The 16421-nt window shown below is 53.4% G+C and overlaps 1 protein-coding gene across 1 annotated transcript; it reads left to right on the forward strand.

Annotated features, from left to right (window-relative positions):
* Window positions 1-1005: 1005 nt before the first annotated feature.
* On the forward strand, window positions 1006-6166 carry NOBOX (NOBOX oogenesis homeobox). Its single transcript, XM_059395976.1, has 8 exons — window positions 1006-1255; window positions 1848-2393; window positions 2661-2767; window positions 3107-3219; window positions 3498-3583; window positions 3801-4032; window positions 4329-4633; window positions 5334-6166. Exons 1-8 carry the CDS (start codon window positions 1006-1008, stop codon window positions 5651-5653), a joined length of 1959 nt encoding a protein of 652 aa, XP_059251959.1. The 3' UTR covers window positions 5654-6166.
* Window positions 6167-16421: the final 10255 nt, after the last annotated feature.

Genomic DNA, 16421 nt, shown 5'->3' on the forward strand with positions numbered 1-16421 from the left:
GCACGTGCTGACCAGACTCTTTTAAGTCTTAAAAGCAAAACACCTGGATTCTGTTCCGGCCACCCCACCCACCCCCACCGCCCCCCAACCCCCATGCCCAAGGTCCGGCACCTGTTTCAATCTCTGGCTGAGCTTTCCACTCCGGGTCACGGGTCAGACCCAAACCTAAGCAGTCCGCCATGAGAATTTTAAATTCTGTAAAACTTTGTTTCCAGGCAAGAACGTGCTATGAACCAGGAATTACAGACCTCAGCCCTGTGAGAGCTCCCTCAGGAGGCCCCCTGGCATTCTCAGAGAATTAAAATGGGACATCAAGTGTGGGGGGGGGGCGGGGAGGGGGACGACCAGGAACCCTGGGCCCACGATGGCTCCTGGCGGGGTCCCCGCGGCCTGGAGGGCCGGTGCGCCCCGCTCCTTCCCGCGCGTCCCGCCTGCGCGCTCCGGCCTCGTGCGGCTCCGCTGGCTGCCCGGCTCCTGCGGCCTCCTCCTCGTCCCCAGGCCGGCTCTGCGCTCTCAGAACCCTTGGTCTGGAGGCGTCCTGGGGGCGCGTTCATCTTGAGGCCTGGGGAAGCCTCCGCGAGCGCAGCGTGGGGGGCTCCCGTGATGAGGGGCCCCAGCGTGGCCTTCCCTCGGCCAGCACGGAGAGGCCGGTCCCCGGGGCGCCGCGGGGCCCGGGGCTGCGACCAGCCCTCGGAGGCCAGGCGGCCCCGCCGGCGGAGCCGCGGCCGAGCCGAGGGGAGGGGAGCGGAAGGGAGGGGCGGCGGGCCGCACACCTGGGCCGCCCTCGGGGCCGGCGGGGGGGCGGGGCGGCCCCCAGGCCCGCGCGGCCCTGCAGCTGCCCCACGCGCCTCCCGCCCCGGGTGGGCCTCGCCCTGGCGGCGCGCCGAGGGGCGCGCGCTCGGGCTCCCCAGGGCCCGGGAGGCCCCTGCACACCTGCCCGCCGGCGAGGCTTCATTAGGCCGCGCCAGGGCCGCCCGGCGGGTCTCGGCGGCGCGAGTCCGGGCCATGGAAGCCACCCAGGAGGCCTGCCCGGAGCCGCGGGGTGAGCGTGGGGCGGCCTCTGGCCACGCGGCCCGAGTCGGCTGGCTTCGGGGTTGGGGTGGGCTGAGGGGCTGTGGGGGCCGGGGGATGCGTCCTGGCGGCTCCCACCTCTCCGCACGCCGGGCCCGGAGCCCTCGGACCCGTCTGGTCTGCGCTCCGGCCCCCGCGCCCTTTCCTCTCAAGGCCGAGCGCTCTGACGCGTCGCATGCATTGAGCACGTACTATGTGCCGGTTTCTCTAAGCTGAAGCTCGCCTCAAGTGCTGGCAACCCAATGTGTCCCCCACTGTCCTTCCTTATACACCAGCCAGCCTGTCCTTGTCCCTTCTCTTACGCAGTGAAGCCCCTACCTGCGGCAGAGTAAGATGCAGTCTTAGGAGCCGCAGCCTCCCGATCTCTCTCCCAGGACACTCCCAGCCTCACCATTTGTCCCTTAGAAATGCCTGAACAGATTCCTGTCCCTTGACTCACATTCCTGGGGGAGGTTTTGGGGGAAGAACGCAGGCAGCTCCCAGAAAGTAAGTACCCCCAGATTAGGACCGCTCTCCCCTGGTCTGTGTATGCGAGCTCAGGCCCCCTCGTGGGTGCCTATGTTAGTTCACATCTTGCAAAGCAGAGGATTAGCTCATTGCATGATCTTTGCAACAGCCGAGTGAGAACGGTAAGCCTAGCATTACTGCCCTCCTTGGCGAGTGGACGCACGAAAGCTGGGGAGGCCAAACAGGACAGAGCAGGAAGCAGCACATCCTCGAAGTCCAGGCTCTTCCTTCTCCCTGCTGCTAAGCTCTGTGGGTGCTGTTCCCCACAGGCCAGGACAGTGGAGGCGAGCCCCCCGCTGCTGCGCCAGAGGAGGAGCTGCTGCCGAGGGCAGCCCCCCACAGCCGGAATGCCCCAAGTGAGGAACTGCCCCGGTCCCTCCCGGCCGCTGGGGAGAAGCTGCCATCAGAGGCCCCTGGAGAACCAGCTGGGGCAGATACGGGGAGGGTGAGCCGGCCATCTGGCTCCAGAACTCTCCACAAAGACACAGTTATGGACTCACCGAGACCTGGGCCTCCCGGGGAAGGCGGTTCCTGCCCAGTGAGAGAGGCAAAGCCAGGGAAGAGGTCCTACTCTCCAGCCTGCAGCCAGCAGAAAACGCTCAGTGTTGGGGGGCTGGCCTCTGCCTCTTCTCCGAGCGTCATTAACTCCACCCGTGCTGCACACAACCTAGTGCCTTGCGGGTCAGGCCCGGGGCCCTGCCATCTGGCCAACCTCCTCAGCACATTGGCTCAGAACAGCCAAAACACAGATCAGAAGAGGACCCCAGAAGTGACCTGCCAAGTTCGGAAAAAGACTCGGACCCTATACCGCTCAGGTAAGTCTGGAAGGTGAGAGGCCGTCAGTGGGTTGCTTCATCAGAAAGTGAAATTGGGACGAGGCTAGAAGGAGCCAGAAAGTAAACACCTCACAGTCCCCTGCCACAAAGCCCAGGAGAGAGAGAAGGCACCAGCCTAATGGGGAACTTAGTTGCAAGGCCCTGGGAAGATCCTTGGGTTGGGGACCGTGGTCTCGTCAGGAAGTCATCTGTCTTTCTCATCTGCTGCCACATCACGGTCCTCATGCATGTTTCTTTTTCTTCCAGACCAGCTGGAAGAGCTAGAAAGGATCTTCCAAGAAGACCACTACCCAGATGGCGATAAGCGCCGGGAGATTGCCCAGACAGTGGGGGTCACCCCCCAACGCATCATGGTAATGGGGGTTGGCCAACGGGTCTCCATGTGGGGGAGAAACGACCAACTGGAACTCTTGGGGAGCACCGCAAGTGCCCAGCAGCTCCCTTTAGGGGCTGAGGTTAGGTCTTAGATCTGGCTGTGTTTCTGCCCATTTCCATGTTGTTACCGCCTCAGATTAGAAGAGGAAAATCCCTCAGAGCTATCTAGGTGAACCTTTTCCTAAAACCACTCGCAGAGAAAGTCAGTGAGTGTAGAGTGACCTCCTAAAGTCAGGCAGCTCGTCATGCAACACTCAGAGCCTGAGTCTCGGTCTCTTCCAAGTTTCTGGAACTCTACAAGGGTCTCTGCCCTACAGGTGTGGTTCCAGAATCGCCGGGCGAAGTGGCGAAAAGTGGAGAAGCTGAACGGAAAGGAGAACACGGACAGTCCCGCGGGCCCTCCCCTTAGCCCTGCCGGCAGGCAGCGCAGGTAGGAGTTCTCCTCGTCCCAGATCTCTTCCTCATAGGTAGCAAGTGGGCTCTGAGCTGGGCTCCTGGGGTCTAGAGGGAGAGAGTGTTGGAGAGTTGGCCATGAAGCTGGAGTTCTTGGCCGATATTTAGAGACACTTTGGATGGAGGGGGTCGGGAAGGTGCCAGTGTCTTGCAGGAAGTCAGTGTTTGGGACTCTGGGGTCCCTTTCCCTGCGCTGAAGCCCTGGTCTAACTCTAGGGACACTAGGGCTACGGTTTTCACTCTGCCTGCCTCTAGCACTGCAGCCGAGCTGCCACCTGCTGTGCCCCTGGCCCCAGAGCCTGGTACCTTCGCTCAGGAGCCCCCTCTGGATACTCTCACAGGTAAGCTGACCACCTTCTGAGGGTTATATGGGGGGGAAGTGGCAGCTGGAAAGACAGAGTTCTTTCTAGATAGATGGGGAAGTGGGCCAGTGCTCTAGAGAGCACAGTGGGGCCTAGTCAGGGGGACGTAGGCATGGCCCCTTTTAACCATCCATAATTCCAAATCTGCATCCCCGCTTTCTTACCCTTGTAACCCCTCTTTGGCTTTGGTTCCTAGAGCCGCCCATGCTGCTGACCTCTGACCAGACTCTGGCCCCAGCCCAACAGAGTGAGAACATGCAAAGGGCCGCCATGACCCCCCCACTCTTCAGCCCCCCACCTGTCCGAAGAGTCAACCTTCCCTTTCCCCTGGGCCCCGTCCCTACCTCCCAAATGATGCCTTTGCTTCTGGATACTCCTGGCAGTGACAACAGCCACAAAGATGGCCCCTGCGGGTCGTGGGGGACAAGGTATGGAGGCGGCTGGGGGTGGTCCCTGCGTTCTCTTGGGCAGGTGTAGAAGGAGGAAAGAGATCTCGGTGGGGATGGTTAGCTGAGAGGGGGAGTCCTAATTGTGATGAGATTAAAAGCATACGGTGGAAAGATCTAGACTCTCCCAGCAAGGAGGTATGAGAAGCCGGGAACTGGAGAAAGCAGAGGAAGTGGCAAGTCTAGGGTCATGGACATGTGGACGGACTCAACTACTGTGCGGCCACAGTGAGGAAGCCACCCCTGAGCCTCTCAAAACCCTCCTTCGTCCCCCCCAGTGTCACGCCACCATCCCTCTGTTCGTACTTGGAGGAGCTGGAGCCCCAGGAGTACCAGCAGAGCCCCCCGCCAGGACCGCCCCTGTTCCCCCAGGCCGCGCAGCCCCAGCTTTACCAGCAGCCTCAACCCCAGTACTCCTACCTGCACCCCTTCCCCTTCCCCACGCCCCCCTCCCTGATCCCTCCGCTGCCGGACGACTCCCTCTTCTCGTCGCCTTATGGCCCCAGTGCGGGTCCCTCTCAGGGCTACTTCCTGGGCCCCCCGCCAGGGCCGATGGCGCTGCAGCCCCCTGCGGGGAACGTGGGTGAGTCGGGGCTGGAAGAGAAGGGCCCCTCGGGACTGCGGGAGGTGAGAAGGGACAGGGAGCCTCGCTGGCCGAGGGCGGGCTGAGGCAGGGCGAGGCCACCAGCGAATCCCCTCTCCGCGCCCCTGCTTGGCTTTCCGGAGCTTTCCGGGCGTCGGGGGGGGGGGGGGGGCGGCACGGGGGGGCCTGAAGCCTGACGCCCCGCGCGGCCGTTCCCAGCTCTGCCCAGTCTCCGTCTCTGATCTGAAATGGGAATCGTGTTCCTCTGCCGGGGAGGGACTTGCTAGGGTGAGAAACCGGAGGGGGGAACACGGCGTGGGGGGAAGGTAGGGAGTACAGGTCAGCGGAGGAGCATCCGGCCGCCCCCGCACCCCGACCTCTGGAATCCGGACTCCGCAATCGTAGTAAGACCCAGTTCCCGCAGAAGGGGAGGAGAGCGCTGCGCAGGCCCGGCCGGGAGGCCGTCCGCATGCGGGGGCGGGGGCGCCCGCCCGGCCCCCAGGCCACTCTGGGTCCACGTTACCGAACCGCAGAAGCCGGAGCCCGTCCGTGGGGGCTCCGGTGTCCGCACCTCGTCTACACGGGCGCGGGGCTCCTCCGCTGCGTTCCGGGGGAGGGGCAGGGCGTCTGTCCCCGAGGACGTGGAAGGGCGGTGGGCGCCCGTCACCCTGTCTGACCTTTCTGCCCTCCGACCCCGCAGGCACAGCCCCTTGGAACGACCCTTGCTTGCCAGAACTGCCTTTCCCGGGGCCCGTCTGCCCGCAAGCCGTGGGGCCCCCGCCGGCAGGCGAGGGCTTCGTCCCGGAGCTGCCCCCCGCGCCCTGCGCTCCGGCCGGGAGACCTTCTCCGGGTGGCGGCGCGCGGCCGGACGCGGCCGGACCCGGACCCCGACCCGGACCCCGACCCGGACCGGCGCCCTTCCTCGGCAAGACCCGAGAGGAGCCGCCTGCCACCGCCGGGGAGGAGCCCCTAGCGCGGCGGGAGGAGCGAGGGGAAGACCAGGACCGCTGCGGCCCCTAGTCGCGGGCGGCGGAGTGGAAGGGGGGGGCGGGAGGCGGCGGGTGCCGCGGCGGAGCCGGCGGTGCCGGGAAGGACCGCGGACTCTGGGGACGGCTGGAGGTCGGACATCCCCCCTCTCTGGGCCCACCTCGCCGGCCGCACCCTCCCCTCCGCACCCCTGTGCGGCAGCCTCGAGCCAGAGGAGGGTGCGCGTGACTTCCCAACGCCCTGCATGGTGACGTGCCTTCCTCGCCCGGCGTCTGTTGTGGGCAGTAAACTAGTTTACTCTTGGGTCCCCGTCCGTGATTGTGTGTCTCCCCGCTCACTGATTAAAAGCTGCATTTCTTTCACCGCCTTCCCCTCAGCTGACGGGTCGGTGGCCGGCTACCATCCGAGCTGTCCAGGCCGGGTCTCCTTTGGGCGTGATCCCGTGGAACCTGCCGTCTTCCCTGGGCGCATCTCTCCTGCTGGAGGAGAAATTGGGCGTTTTAGGAATAGGATTACAGGAGACAGTCAAGGATATTTTAGGTCAAGCCTCTAGCATTGCGAACCATAACTTATTTTTCCAAAGCTCTTTTCTGGGGAGAGACCTAGGAATGAGGGGCGGGAGCACCAAGGAGAGGATGTTCCTACCTGTGTGTGTAGCGCCGCATCTAATGGCCCCGCAGTGCCCAAATCACTAGGATCTGAGGGCTTTCGATTCAAGCCACATCGCTGCATTTGGTGAGGGTGTATGTGTGTACCCTTCTGGACCTCCAAACACTATGATTATTGGAAAATACACTTTTTCTCCCCAAAACGTGTATTAAGTAGTTATATTTGTCATAATAGTTCTAGAGTCATGACTCCTAAGAACTAAAAATTTCGGCAAAATATTTGGAAATGGAGAAGAAAGTTCTTGGTTGCACAAGAACATGTATGTGTGTGTCTCTGTAGGGTTCCCTGGACCGGTGGTACTGAGTAGCTCAGCTCTGCCATTCTAGCCGACGTCTCTCTGTGCCGCTCGAGGGTTGGAGCAGCCCGGCTTCAACAGCCTTAATTTAGGGATTAGAATGTGTACGTTGAAATGTGAAAGGACTTAGGTTATGATTCATATCTGGGTCCTTTAAAGTATATGTTTCACAAATCTTTTGTTTTTGCACTCTGTCCCACGAGGCCCACGGCATGAGCAGCCTAAGAGCAGCCATAAGGGGGACGGAAGGAAGGCTCTCCCTGTTCCATCCCGTGCTACTGACCTACTCTTTCCAGCAGCCACCACAATGCTTTCAGAGCCCCGTGAGCCCGGTGGGGAGGCTGGGTATTTTCCCTGCCAGCTCTTTATTGGTTCAGGCTCCTGCCCCTCAGAATCGTAGCAACTGAGTACAGAGCAAAGGCAATAGTGTAGCCGTCTACAGCCAAGAACTGGAGGGAAAGGGACTTCAAGGTCTATGCCTGGGGCGCCTGGGTGGCTCAGTTGGTTAAGCGACTGCCTTCAGCTCAGGTCATTCCAGCACCCTAGGACTGAGCCCTGGGTCAGGCTCTTCTTCTTCTCCCTCTGCCCATCCCCTCCACTAATGCCCCCTCACCTCTCTCAAATAAATAAAATCTTAGAAAAAAAAAATGCTATCCCTATATGCAACACAGCTAAAAAGCGTTACACATTCTAATGACAGACTAAAAAGAAATGAGATAATAACTAAGAAATAATGGTAGACCAAACAGAGAAAATGGTGAAGTTATTAGAAGCATAGGATCCTAGAAGTAGAAGAAAACTGACAAGTCCAAACTCCTGACAAACCCCGGCGTCCCCCCTATGCCCCCACAGAGGGAGGCCGCTGAGTCTTGATTTTCCAGTCACAGGCCACAAACGTGGCTGACTAAGTTGCCTAGGCAAGGGGCCACGGAAGTTTTGAAAGCTTTAATTATCCTTGAGTTCTTTCTTCTGCTAGGGAGAAATCTCTATTTTTTAAAAAGATTTTATTTATTTATTTGACAGACAGAGATCACAAGTAGGCATAGAGGCAGGCAGAGAGCGAGGGAAGCAGGCTCCCCGCTGAGCAGAGAGCCCTATGCGGGGCTCGATCCCAAGACCATGACCTGAGCCGAAGGCAGAGGCTTTAACCCACTGAGCCACCCAGGTGCCCCAGGAGAAATCACTATTGTTTAATTGATCTGAGTGTTGCTTTCCATGTGCTACAAAAAATAGATCCAGTGTTACAAAATCTGAGGTCCGTGGGTCATTCCTCTAAGTCTTGCCCTCCGTGGCTTGCTCCCTAGGCCCCTTACCATTCTGCACGTCTCCCTCCAAATGGAGAGGAGTTTATGGTTGTTCCTTTTAGGACAGTGCCAGAACGGGACCTGCCTTTAGTACAGTCTGGCCCATTGCACTGCACAGTGAGACTGTCCCCTCCATCAGAAAGGACACTCTCTTCTATGTTGTCTGGAGAGGAATTGGATTTTTTTTTTTTCCCCCAGTCACTTCATATTCTTGGTCCCATACAAACTTGACTGTCAATTATGACCCCTAGTCCCTTTTCATAGAAACTGCCTTAAAAACACTCTCTCTTACTTTGTATTTAGAGAATTGATATTTTTTCATCTAAATAGACAAAAATATACATTGTTTGTTTAGTCTCGTGTGGTTGACTGTAGCCCATTCCCAAGTTTGTCAGGGTGGTTTGGAGTCCTGCTCTAGCACGACCATGGTCTGGTCTTCGCAAACTGGATCAGTACGCTTTCTACATTTTATGATCATCATTAGTAAGCAAGTAATTACAGAGCATTTTGACATCCCTCCTTGAAAATACTCCCTTAATGAGCACTTTTTTGGGGCTGAAAGTTAAACTGGCTGAAAATCTTCAATTATACTATCATCCAAGGGCCATCCTTTGTAATCTCCAAGATTTTGAAAATACATTTTGGGAAAAAAACTTTGCTGTATGGCTCACTCAAAACATATTCTTTCTATCGCACTCTAATGATTTAATATTCTTGTAAACGTAACAACATAGTAAATGAGATGAGTTTGGCATGGCTTATCTTAGGAGACACCGATTCTCTTTCACGATTTTTTTTATCTAACATCTTTCAATCAACTCTTCTAGAAATTTATGACAATTACACATTAAATTCATTCTTCCTTGGCTTCTACAAATCATGCCTTTAAAAAGTAGGATAATGCCTCTATTAAATCTTTGAGATCCTCTCCTGTTCTACTCTGGAAAAACAAAACAAAAAAACAAAACAAATCAAAACAAAAACTAGAGTTATTTAAATCAGCCAGAAGATTGTGTTTGGGTTTTAAGATCATCTTATGGTTTTGGTCCAAGCTTTTAAATTTTAGGGTATCATCCTTTCTGGAGAAGAGCGGCTAAAATAAGAGCCAAGTGCTTCTGCTTTCTCTGGATATTACATGTTGACATGGTAACATCTGCCTCAAGGCACACGTTTGTCCTCTCCCGTCTTCTCTTCCTGTTCCCAGCTTGGTTTTAGTATTGTCATGGCCCGTATGGTTGTTAGGAGCATAATATTATTATGCTAATAAACGTTAGCATGTTTTGCAGCACAGAACTGCTTCTGGGCTTCACACTTAAGAGAGAGGATCCTTGGAATTCCAGAATATACTGCCTCTGAACGCTTCCATCTTTTCAGTCCTTTTAAAATCTGACCTTGTAGCCGCTCCATTACCTTTTGCAGGACTTCTTTAGTTCGTGATCATTGTGATCACATCTGTAGACATAGATTTTTGATAGTTCCACACCCATCTGAGCCGTCCGCATCTGTGCCTCTTGACAGCGCCAGCTTTGGTTAGGGTTTTTGCTGGCGTGCCAGAGGAAGTGTGCACGCTGGAGAGCCACGGTCAGGACACCCCTCTCCTTAGATCGTGGGGGGCCAGCTGCATCTCCGTGTTCCTCCTACCTCGCCTCCCCCCACGGCACGCTCATCCTCTTGACCTCATCACCCGCACCACCGAAGCCTCAAGACTTTGCACTGGGCCAGAGCAGAATCCTTTCTTGCAGACTCTAGGAAAAAGCCGATTCCTCCGAAGTAAGCCGTCACTATCACCAAATTTCCACTAGGTGGCAATCTACCACCAGTTTCATTGGGGCCTTAAACTTCCGGGGGTTTACAGCCAGAAAGCCAGTGCTAACTTTTTCTCCAAAATACCCTACAGCCACTAATATCAGATATTCACGTCATTTGGATTGCAGCTTCGTTTGCCAGATAAAATATTAGATGTCCGGTTAAATTTGAATCGTGGACAAGCAACAGATGATCATTTAGTGTCCGTATGCTTCCTGCAATATTTGGGTGTTTTGTGTTTTTATTTGCTAAATCTGGCAGGAGCAGCACTTTGCTAGGGACATCTACGTCCATGAGAGCTTCACAACTGAACGTCTGTCCATAAGGCCTCCAGCTCTCGACTCCGCTCTCCTGCTCCGCAGGCTCCTGTTGGGTCTCGAGCTCATTGTAGGAACCCGGTTCATTCAGGGCCCCCGCCCGCCTTTACACCTCTCCATACAGGCTCCGCATGTGTCTAAAAACCCTAGAAAATCTCTTGGAGTCCCATTCTATGTTCTGTTCCTGTTAGCTAAATTCTTTCTATTGTCTGTGTATTTCTGAGACAATCCATTAGCATTTTTGACTGCATATTTTAACATCATTTGCATAAGAATGCGTAAACAGCGGCTGCAGGAGACAATCTGGCTTTTGGTAATTTTGCACCAAGTCTTAAATGCTCTTGATTAATCAAGAATAAGTCTGATTTCCTGGAAATGAAACACTTCACCCACCTCAAAGGGGTGTTCTTTTAGTCCAGAGGGACAGTCTGGGAGATTTCGGATTCTTCCACTTGTGTTTAGTTTATACTGCTCTTTCAAAAATACCCACTTATTTGAGTTTTATAACAAAATCCTAAGAAATAAAGGCAGAGACATCCATTCTGTCCTTCAGTGGGGTTTTATAAGCACCTACAGTACTGGTGGACATGAAGATAAATGAAGCGTCTTCCTGGCTTTCAGAAACAGCCGCTCCCACTGGGGAGGACAGCACAGCGCTGTGCCTGTGCCCATGAGGACAAAGAGCCACGTAAGTCCACAAGAAGGAGCGGCCGTGCCTCCGGGGGCTGAGAAAGCTTCAGAGTCCTGAAGGAAGAGTGGAATGTGGGTAAGCAGAGACGGCAGGAAAGCGGATGTCCGGCTTCTAGAAGGTGCCATGAGCGTAGGGCCCCTGAGCTGGGGAGTCAGGCTCTGGTGCGCCCGTGGGAGAGGCCAACAGAGGGGCCGTGGTGGGGGTGCTGGGGTGGAAGAGTGGGAAAAGCCGCGAGTAAATGCTAAGACCTTCGAACTGTATTTTCTGGTCCGTTAGAGGCATCCACAGTTGCATCTCCTCGGCAGGACTTGCTCAGATTTGTGTTTTAGAAAGACAAATGGAGAATGAGATCCGAGAGCTCAGAAGGAGACACGGAGAAACCAGACCAGACGACGGAATCGGTCCAAGTGAGAGACAAGAGCTGAACTGAGAGCAGGTGGCCTGAAGGTCGGAGGGGGTTGGCTTTACTGAGAGATATTGACGGTCGGAGAGATATTTAAGAGCCAGAATCAGCGTGATGGGATAGACGGTTTGCTGAATCCAAGTAAAAAGGAAGAGGACAAAGACCTTTTAACTAAGAAACGTTTTCAAGTGAGCGAGGAAATATGGGCACGGAGCAGCGTTGGGGACAGGGAGACTGTTGTGTTTGGGGACGACGACGTTGAAGTGCCCGTGCTTATCTGGGTGGATAAGTCTGAGGAGAAAAATACGGACCTCGGGTCTGTGACAGAGACAAGAACTCCAGGGCCTGTGGCAACTCCAGGGCCTTCTCAGCACAGAAGATGCTAGCTGCGGTCCAGACACCACAGGAAATTGCACAGCGCGAAGCATGGAGAAAAGTGGTCTTAGGGTCGCCTCATGGAAACACTAGGGAAGGGAAGGAGAACGGGGCGGAAGAAAAGGTGGCGTTGAGGTAGATGAGGAATGGCCCAAGAGTAGGGGTGGGAAGATGGGGAAGAGGTGTTGAATGGGCAAAGATCAAAGGCCCAGTTGGGTTTGTCGGGCTAGATAGGAGGTTGGACTAATGACTGAGCACAACATATGAAATTATCCCAACTCACAGAGGAGGGCCCTGAGGTTTGAATGATTTTCTAGTCACACCTTAACCAAATCTAGAGAGAACTCTTAGGCATTTATTTTCCACTTCACTAAATGCAGATAAAAGAACCTTGCTTCCAGAATACCACTATATCATTTTATAAAAAGGCAAGAGCCTTCATAGATAAAAGGCTATCAATGGTAGATAACTCACGTGTTTGTACACTTTACACGATCACACGAGGAACTGAAAAAGCTTACTTACTTTGCCCAGAAATTGGTCCTCAGACAAAATACTAATGATGACGGTAACCATTTATTGAGCACTTACTGTGTACCTAGCTCTCCAGTAGGGAATTTCATTTCACAACGATTCTGGAAGATATTACTCATTCGACAGGTGAAGATCCAAGGCTTAGAGACGTTTAAATATTTGTCCAAAGTTGTGAAAGAAATACATTTTGGACAGCACGTAAACCTATGCCAGGGGGCACCAGCTTCAAGAAGCCATGTTTTTGCTCATTTTAGAGGAAGACAGGAAAGGAAGTCAGAGGTGGGGAGAGCACAGTCCCACAATGGGTTTGCCCTGGATTAGATTTAGAATCAGATCCTTCCGTAGATCCTAGCTCTGCATTTAAATGACACAAAGACTCAGGAGTGTTCAGTTTTACTTGAAAGAGAGCCGTGCTGGGAGAGGAGGGCACGGAGGCAGCCGTGAAAGCGAACAGGAAGCTCGATCTTCCCAAGCTGGAAAGGGCTCTGGAATGGGTGGACAGAGCAGGCGGAGGGTGAAGTGAGGGGGCTTTAAGGGGCAGTGAGGGGGGATGCCGTGGGAGCTGGATGCCAGGTTGGACCCGGCTCTGACAAGCATAATTATGCGGTAGATACCACCGTATCGAAGACTGTTACAGCCCATTCCTCCAGAAAGATCGCAGTCCAAAGTTTGGGAGCACACAGCCCCACGGGAACGTCATTCCAGCGTCAGGAATTGGGCGTTGGGAGTAAAAGAGTGGTCGTGGAACGGGAGGGAAACAGTGGGAGAGAGGCTATGACTCAATTAGCGGAATTTGGCTGTGTGGGCAGGAGGAGGGAACAGCAAGCGGACCCCCGGTCTTAGCGCCCAGGCACCGCAAGATACAGAACTGCAAAGGAGCTGGTTTCCCCCTCTACACTGTAGCCTCTGTGCCCTTCATTTGTAGCTGTCACATTTTATTTGTCTCTCAGTCTCATTACTCTGGTCAAGTTGCCTCAAGTACATTCCTCCGCCACAGTTTTATGATCTGAGAATGGAATTCCCACCCACAGAAATCCCATGGTCCTTTCTGGTGCGTTTTCGCCCGATTGTAGTTTATGACGTCCCTTTCATTAGATTCTGCCCGGTGCGTCCTGCTCTCCCGCGTGGCACCCTTGTCCCAATCCATCTTCTCATAGCCTGCCGGGGTGCAATCCGTTTTCAGCGACCCACTTAGCACTAATGAATCCAAGCATTCTGATTTGTCCGCCTGTGTATTTCACCTTCTTGCTCATTCTTCTTTTTTTTTTTTTTTTAAAGATTTTATTTATTTGACAGAGAGAGATCACAGTAGGCAGAGACACAAGCAGAGAGAGAGAGAGAGAGAGAGAGAGGAGGAAGCAGGCTCCCTGCCTAGCAGAGAGCCCGATGTGGGGCTCCATCCCAGGACCCTGAGATCATGACCTGAGCTGAAGGCAGAGGCTTAACCCACTGAGCCACCCAGGCACCCCTCATTATTCATTTTGATTTGACTTTTCTGTCACGTCCTTTAACTCCTAATTATCTGAACTGGTGAAATCGGGCACTTTCAAACCCAGTGAATAAAAAATATTCCCGATTTAAAGGACCAATTTTTTTTTTTAATTTAGATATTCATCTTTCTTGATTTTCAACTGGAAAATTCCATCTTCCCCCCTGCCCCCGTGTTAATGCCAGTTTTATTTTATTTCAAGGAGAAAGCCCAGTCTCTCTGCATAAAATCATTTTCCAGTAAAGACCCTCTCCTCTCTTACACTAAGCAGTCACCTCTTTGCACACACACACACACACACACACACACGCACGCACACACGCACCCACAGGCATGTCCACACCTGAGACCCTCCAGTTCTTCAAGGCCTCGCTGCGCTAGGATGATCCAGTTCTGAAAACCGCACCTTATCTCTGTTCCAGTCTGTTGCCCGGCCAGGCTCGGTTCTATCACCCAATCTGGCTACCAACAATTCCACAAGTCTGACTACCACCTCCTCCCCCGTCCCCCAAATAATCTGCCCACACATATTCTGTTTACTCAATCCTTGCGTTTTTTATGGCAAGTCACCTTCAACCTTTTGTAACGAGTACAAGCTCAGCAGATATTTGCTTAAATCCTGGAGGCCAACACTGGGCTGTGCTAGCCCGTGCTCGGGAACTAACCGGCTGTGTGACAGTGGCAAACCGTCTCCCCCCCTGCAGGCTCCCCTGTGACAAGTAAGGGCCTTAGATGCAAAGATCTTTTGGGTTCTTTTGGCTCCAACAGCCGTTGATTCTCATCCTCACCACAAATCGGCTCAATAAGAAAACCTTCTAGAAGATGCTGGAGGAGTCCCAGCCAAGGGGCCCTCCTTTCTCTGCCTCTGCATTTTCCTTTTTCTCCCACGACCGTCTACTTCTCCGATGGCAAAGTCTCTTGCTGAATTTGTGGACTCTGCCGCAGTAACTCATGGTCTGTGGCTCACGGCCACCCTTTCCTGAGGAGGATGAACTTTCTCCCAGGGGGTTCAGGAGCCCCCTGGTCCGCGAGCAGGTTTAGAACCTCCATCTTGCACAGTGCAATAAAGAGACTGTCTCCCACTCTCCTGAATTTCCATCTGCATGTGCGGAGATAATTGCCCTCTGAGAGGCCTGGGTCAGCTGCCAGGAAAATATTTATCTGCCCATTGGTGCTCCTGGGGAGCTCTGTGGGCCAGACTCGGCCCCTCCCTGTAGCAGGCTCTGCCCTCAGGCCCATTACTCATCCTCCAAGCAGCAGGGATCAGTAGTCACTCCCTTGGAGCTCCTTTACCAGCTTGGAAAAAGTTTACAGCACACACCGACCAGCCCAGCCCCTTTCCTCTGCACATTCCCTGTTCACAGGCCACCCAGAAAGAATAAACACCCTCATGCACTCACCTGCATTCCCCCGTCTTCTCCGTGCATGGAGCCTCGTTTCTGCAAAGCTCCCCGGGAATTCAGCAGAAGGAAGGGCTGCTTTGCTTCACCCTCTTCTGGGCAAGAGACTAGAGAAATGCCCACTCCGTAACTGCCAGGACGGCTGGAGGAAGTGGGTCAGAAACTTTCAAGTACAGAGAACGTTCTCAGCGTATTTGAATCATGACCAAGTTTGGCCTCAGTTCCCCTGTAGCTCATTTGCCTGTAACCTTTGGCCTCTCTGCACACCTGATTTCAGAGCTAGAAGATTACGTTAAAACAACAGCCTTGGAGTTGCCGTAATCACGCAGCTCCTGAGTCATGTTAGAGCAAGTGCAGCTCTAGGGTCACTGAACCTGTTAGTGATAGAAACAACCACCACCACCACGAGACATTAATACAGAGGTTTGGAAAACCATGTGCAAACATGAACAAGTCCTAACGGCGCGCCTTAGGGTGGGTGGGTGAGACACAGTGGTGTCTGGAAAGGGCGACTCCACGGAAATACCGGATTCCTAATTTAACTTCATTAACCAGAAGAGGCTATGATAAGGGGAGTATCACTTAACACTTAAGCACACAGTCTGCTCAGGGGAGAGCAACACGGGAGACAAAAGGAAATCGGGCTCGTTCAAGGGGATAAATATACGTGTGGAAGAAGGGGAGCCAGTGAGGATAATTTTCTTTAGATTTTTCAAAGACTTTTAAACAACTTCTAGCCCAAAGACTAAAAAGAAAAAACAAAATTAAAATTAAAAAATAAAATCAGTCATCATGGGACCAAAATCTATTTTGCTTTGACTCATGGATATAGAAGTTATTTAAGAGACAGAAAGAAAATAAAATTAGGGGAAATAAATAAATCTCAAACTGTGAACCTTCCAAATATTAGCATGTAGGCTGATGTTACTATCATCATTATAAATGACCACGACAGAGCAAATAGTACACAATAAACATCTTCAGATCATCGTTAAGTGGAAGTGAAAAGTCGATGGTGAAAATAAACTTTAAAGAAGGGCTAAGGTGTGTAACTGGCAAAAGTGACAGATGGAAATTCTACGTGGTCAAGGGCACGAAGAAAATAGAAATCTGCATGATACTAAGCTCCAATCATGTTCTAATCCAGAAAAGGGCCATAAAGAATTCCTGTTGATGTCTCCTGAAGACACCACCCTCTTGCATGGTTTTGCTTAAAACAAACCAAACCAAAACAAAACAAAAAAACAAACAAATAAAAAAACTACCCTAGAGGCACCAGGGTGGGTCAGCGGCTTGAGCATCTGCCTTCAGCTCAGGTCAGGATCCCAGAGTCTCAGAATTAAGCCCCAAGTCCATAGGGCTCCCTGCTCAGCGGGGTTGGGGGGGGGGGGCTGCTTCTCCCTCTCCCCTTGCTGCTCCTCCTGCTTGTGCTCCCTGTCAGATACATAAACAAACCCTTAAAAGGAAAAAAAAAAAAAAAAAACCCAGACCAAAACCCCCTTTCTTTCTCCCTCCCTC

The sequence above is a fragment of the Mustela nigripes genome, chromosome 4, assembly GCF_022355385.1.
Source record: "Mustela nigripes isolate SB6536 chromosome 4, MUSNIG.SB6536, whole genome shotgun sequence".
Classification (NCBI taxonomy): Eukaryota; Metazoa; Chordata; class Mammalia; order Carnivora; family Mustelidae; genus Mustela; species Mustela nigripes.

Excerpts from the sequence above, each read along its gene's own strand:
- NOBOX (XM_059395976.1), top strand. The coding sequence starts at position 1,006 with ATGGAAGCCACCCAGGAGGCCTGCCCGGAGCCGCGGGGTGAGCGTGGG. Across the intron at positions 2,394-2,660 it reads TCGGACCCTATACCGCTCAG|ACCAGCTGGAAGAGCTAGAA; the intron begins GTAAGTCTGGAA and ends TTTTTCTTCCAG. Across the intron at positions 3,584-3,800 it reads CCCTCTGGATACTCTCACAG|AGCCGCCCATGCTGCTGACC; the intron begins GTAAGCTGACCA and ends TTTGGTTCCTAG.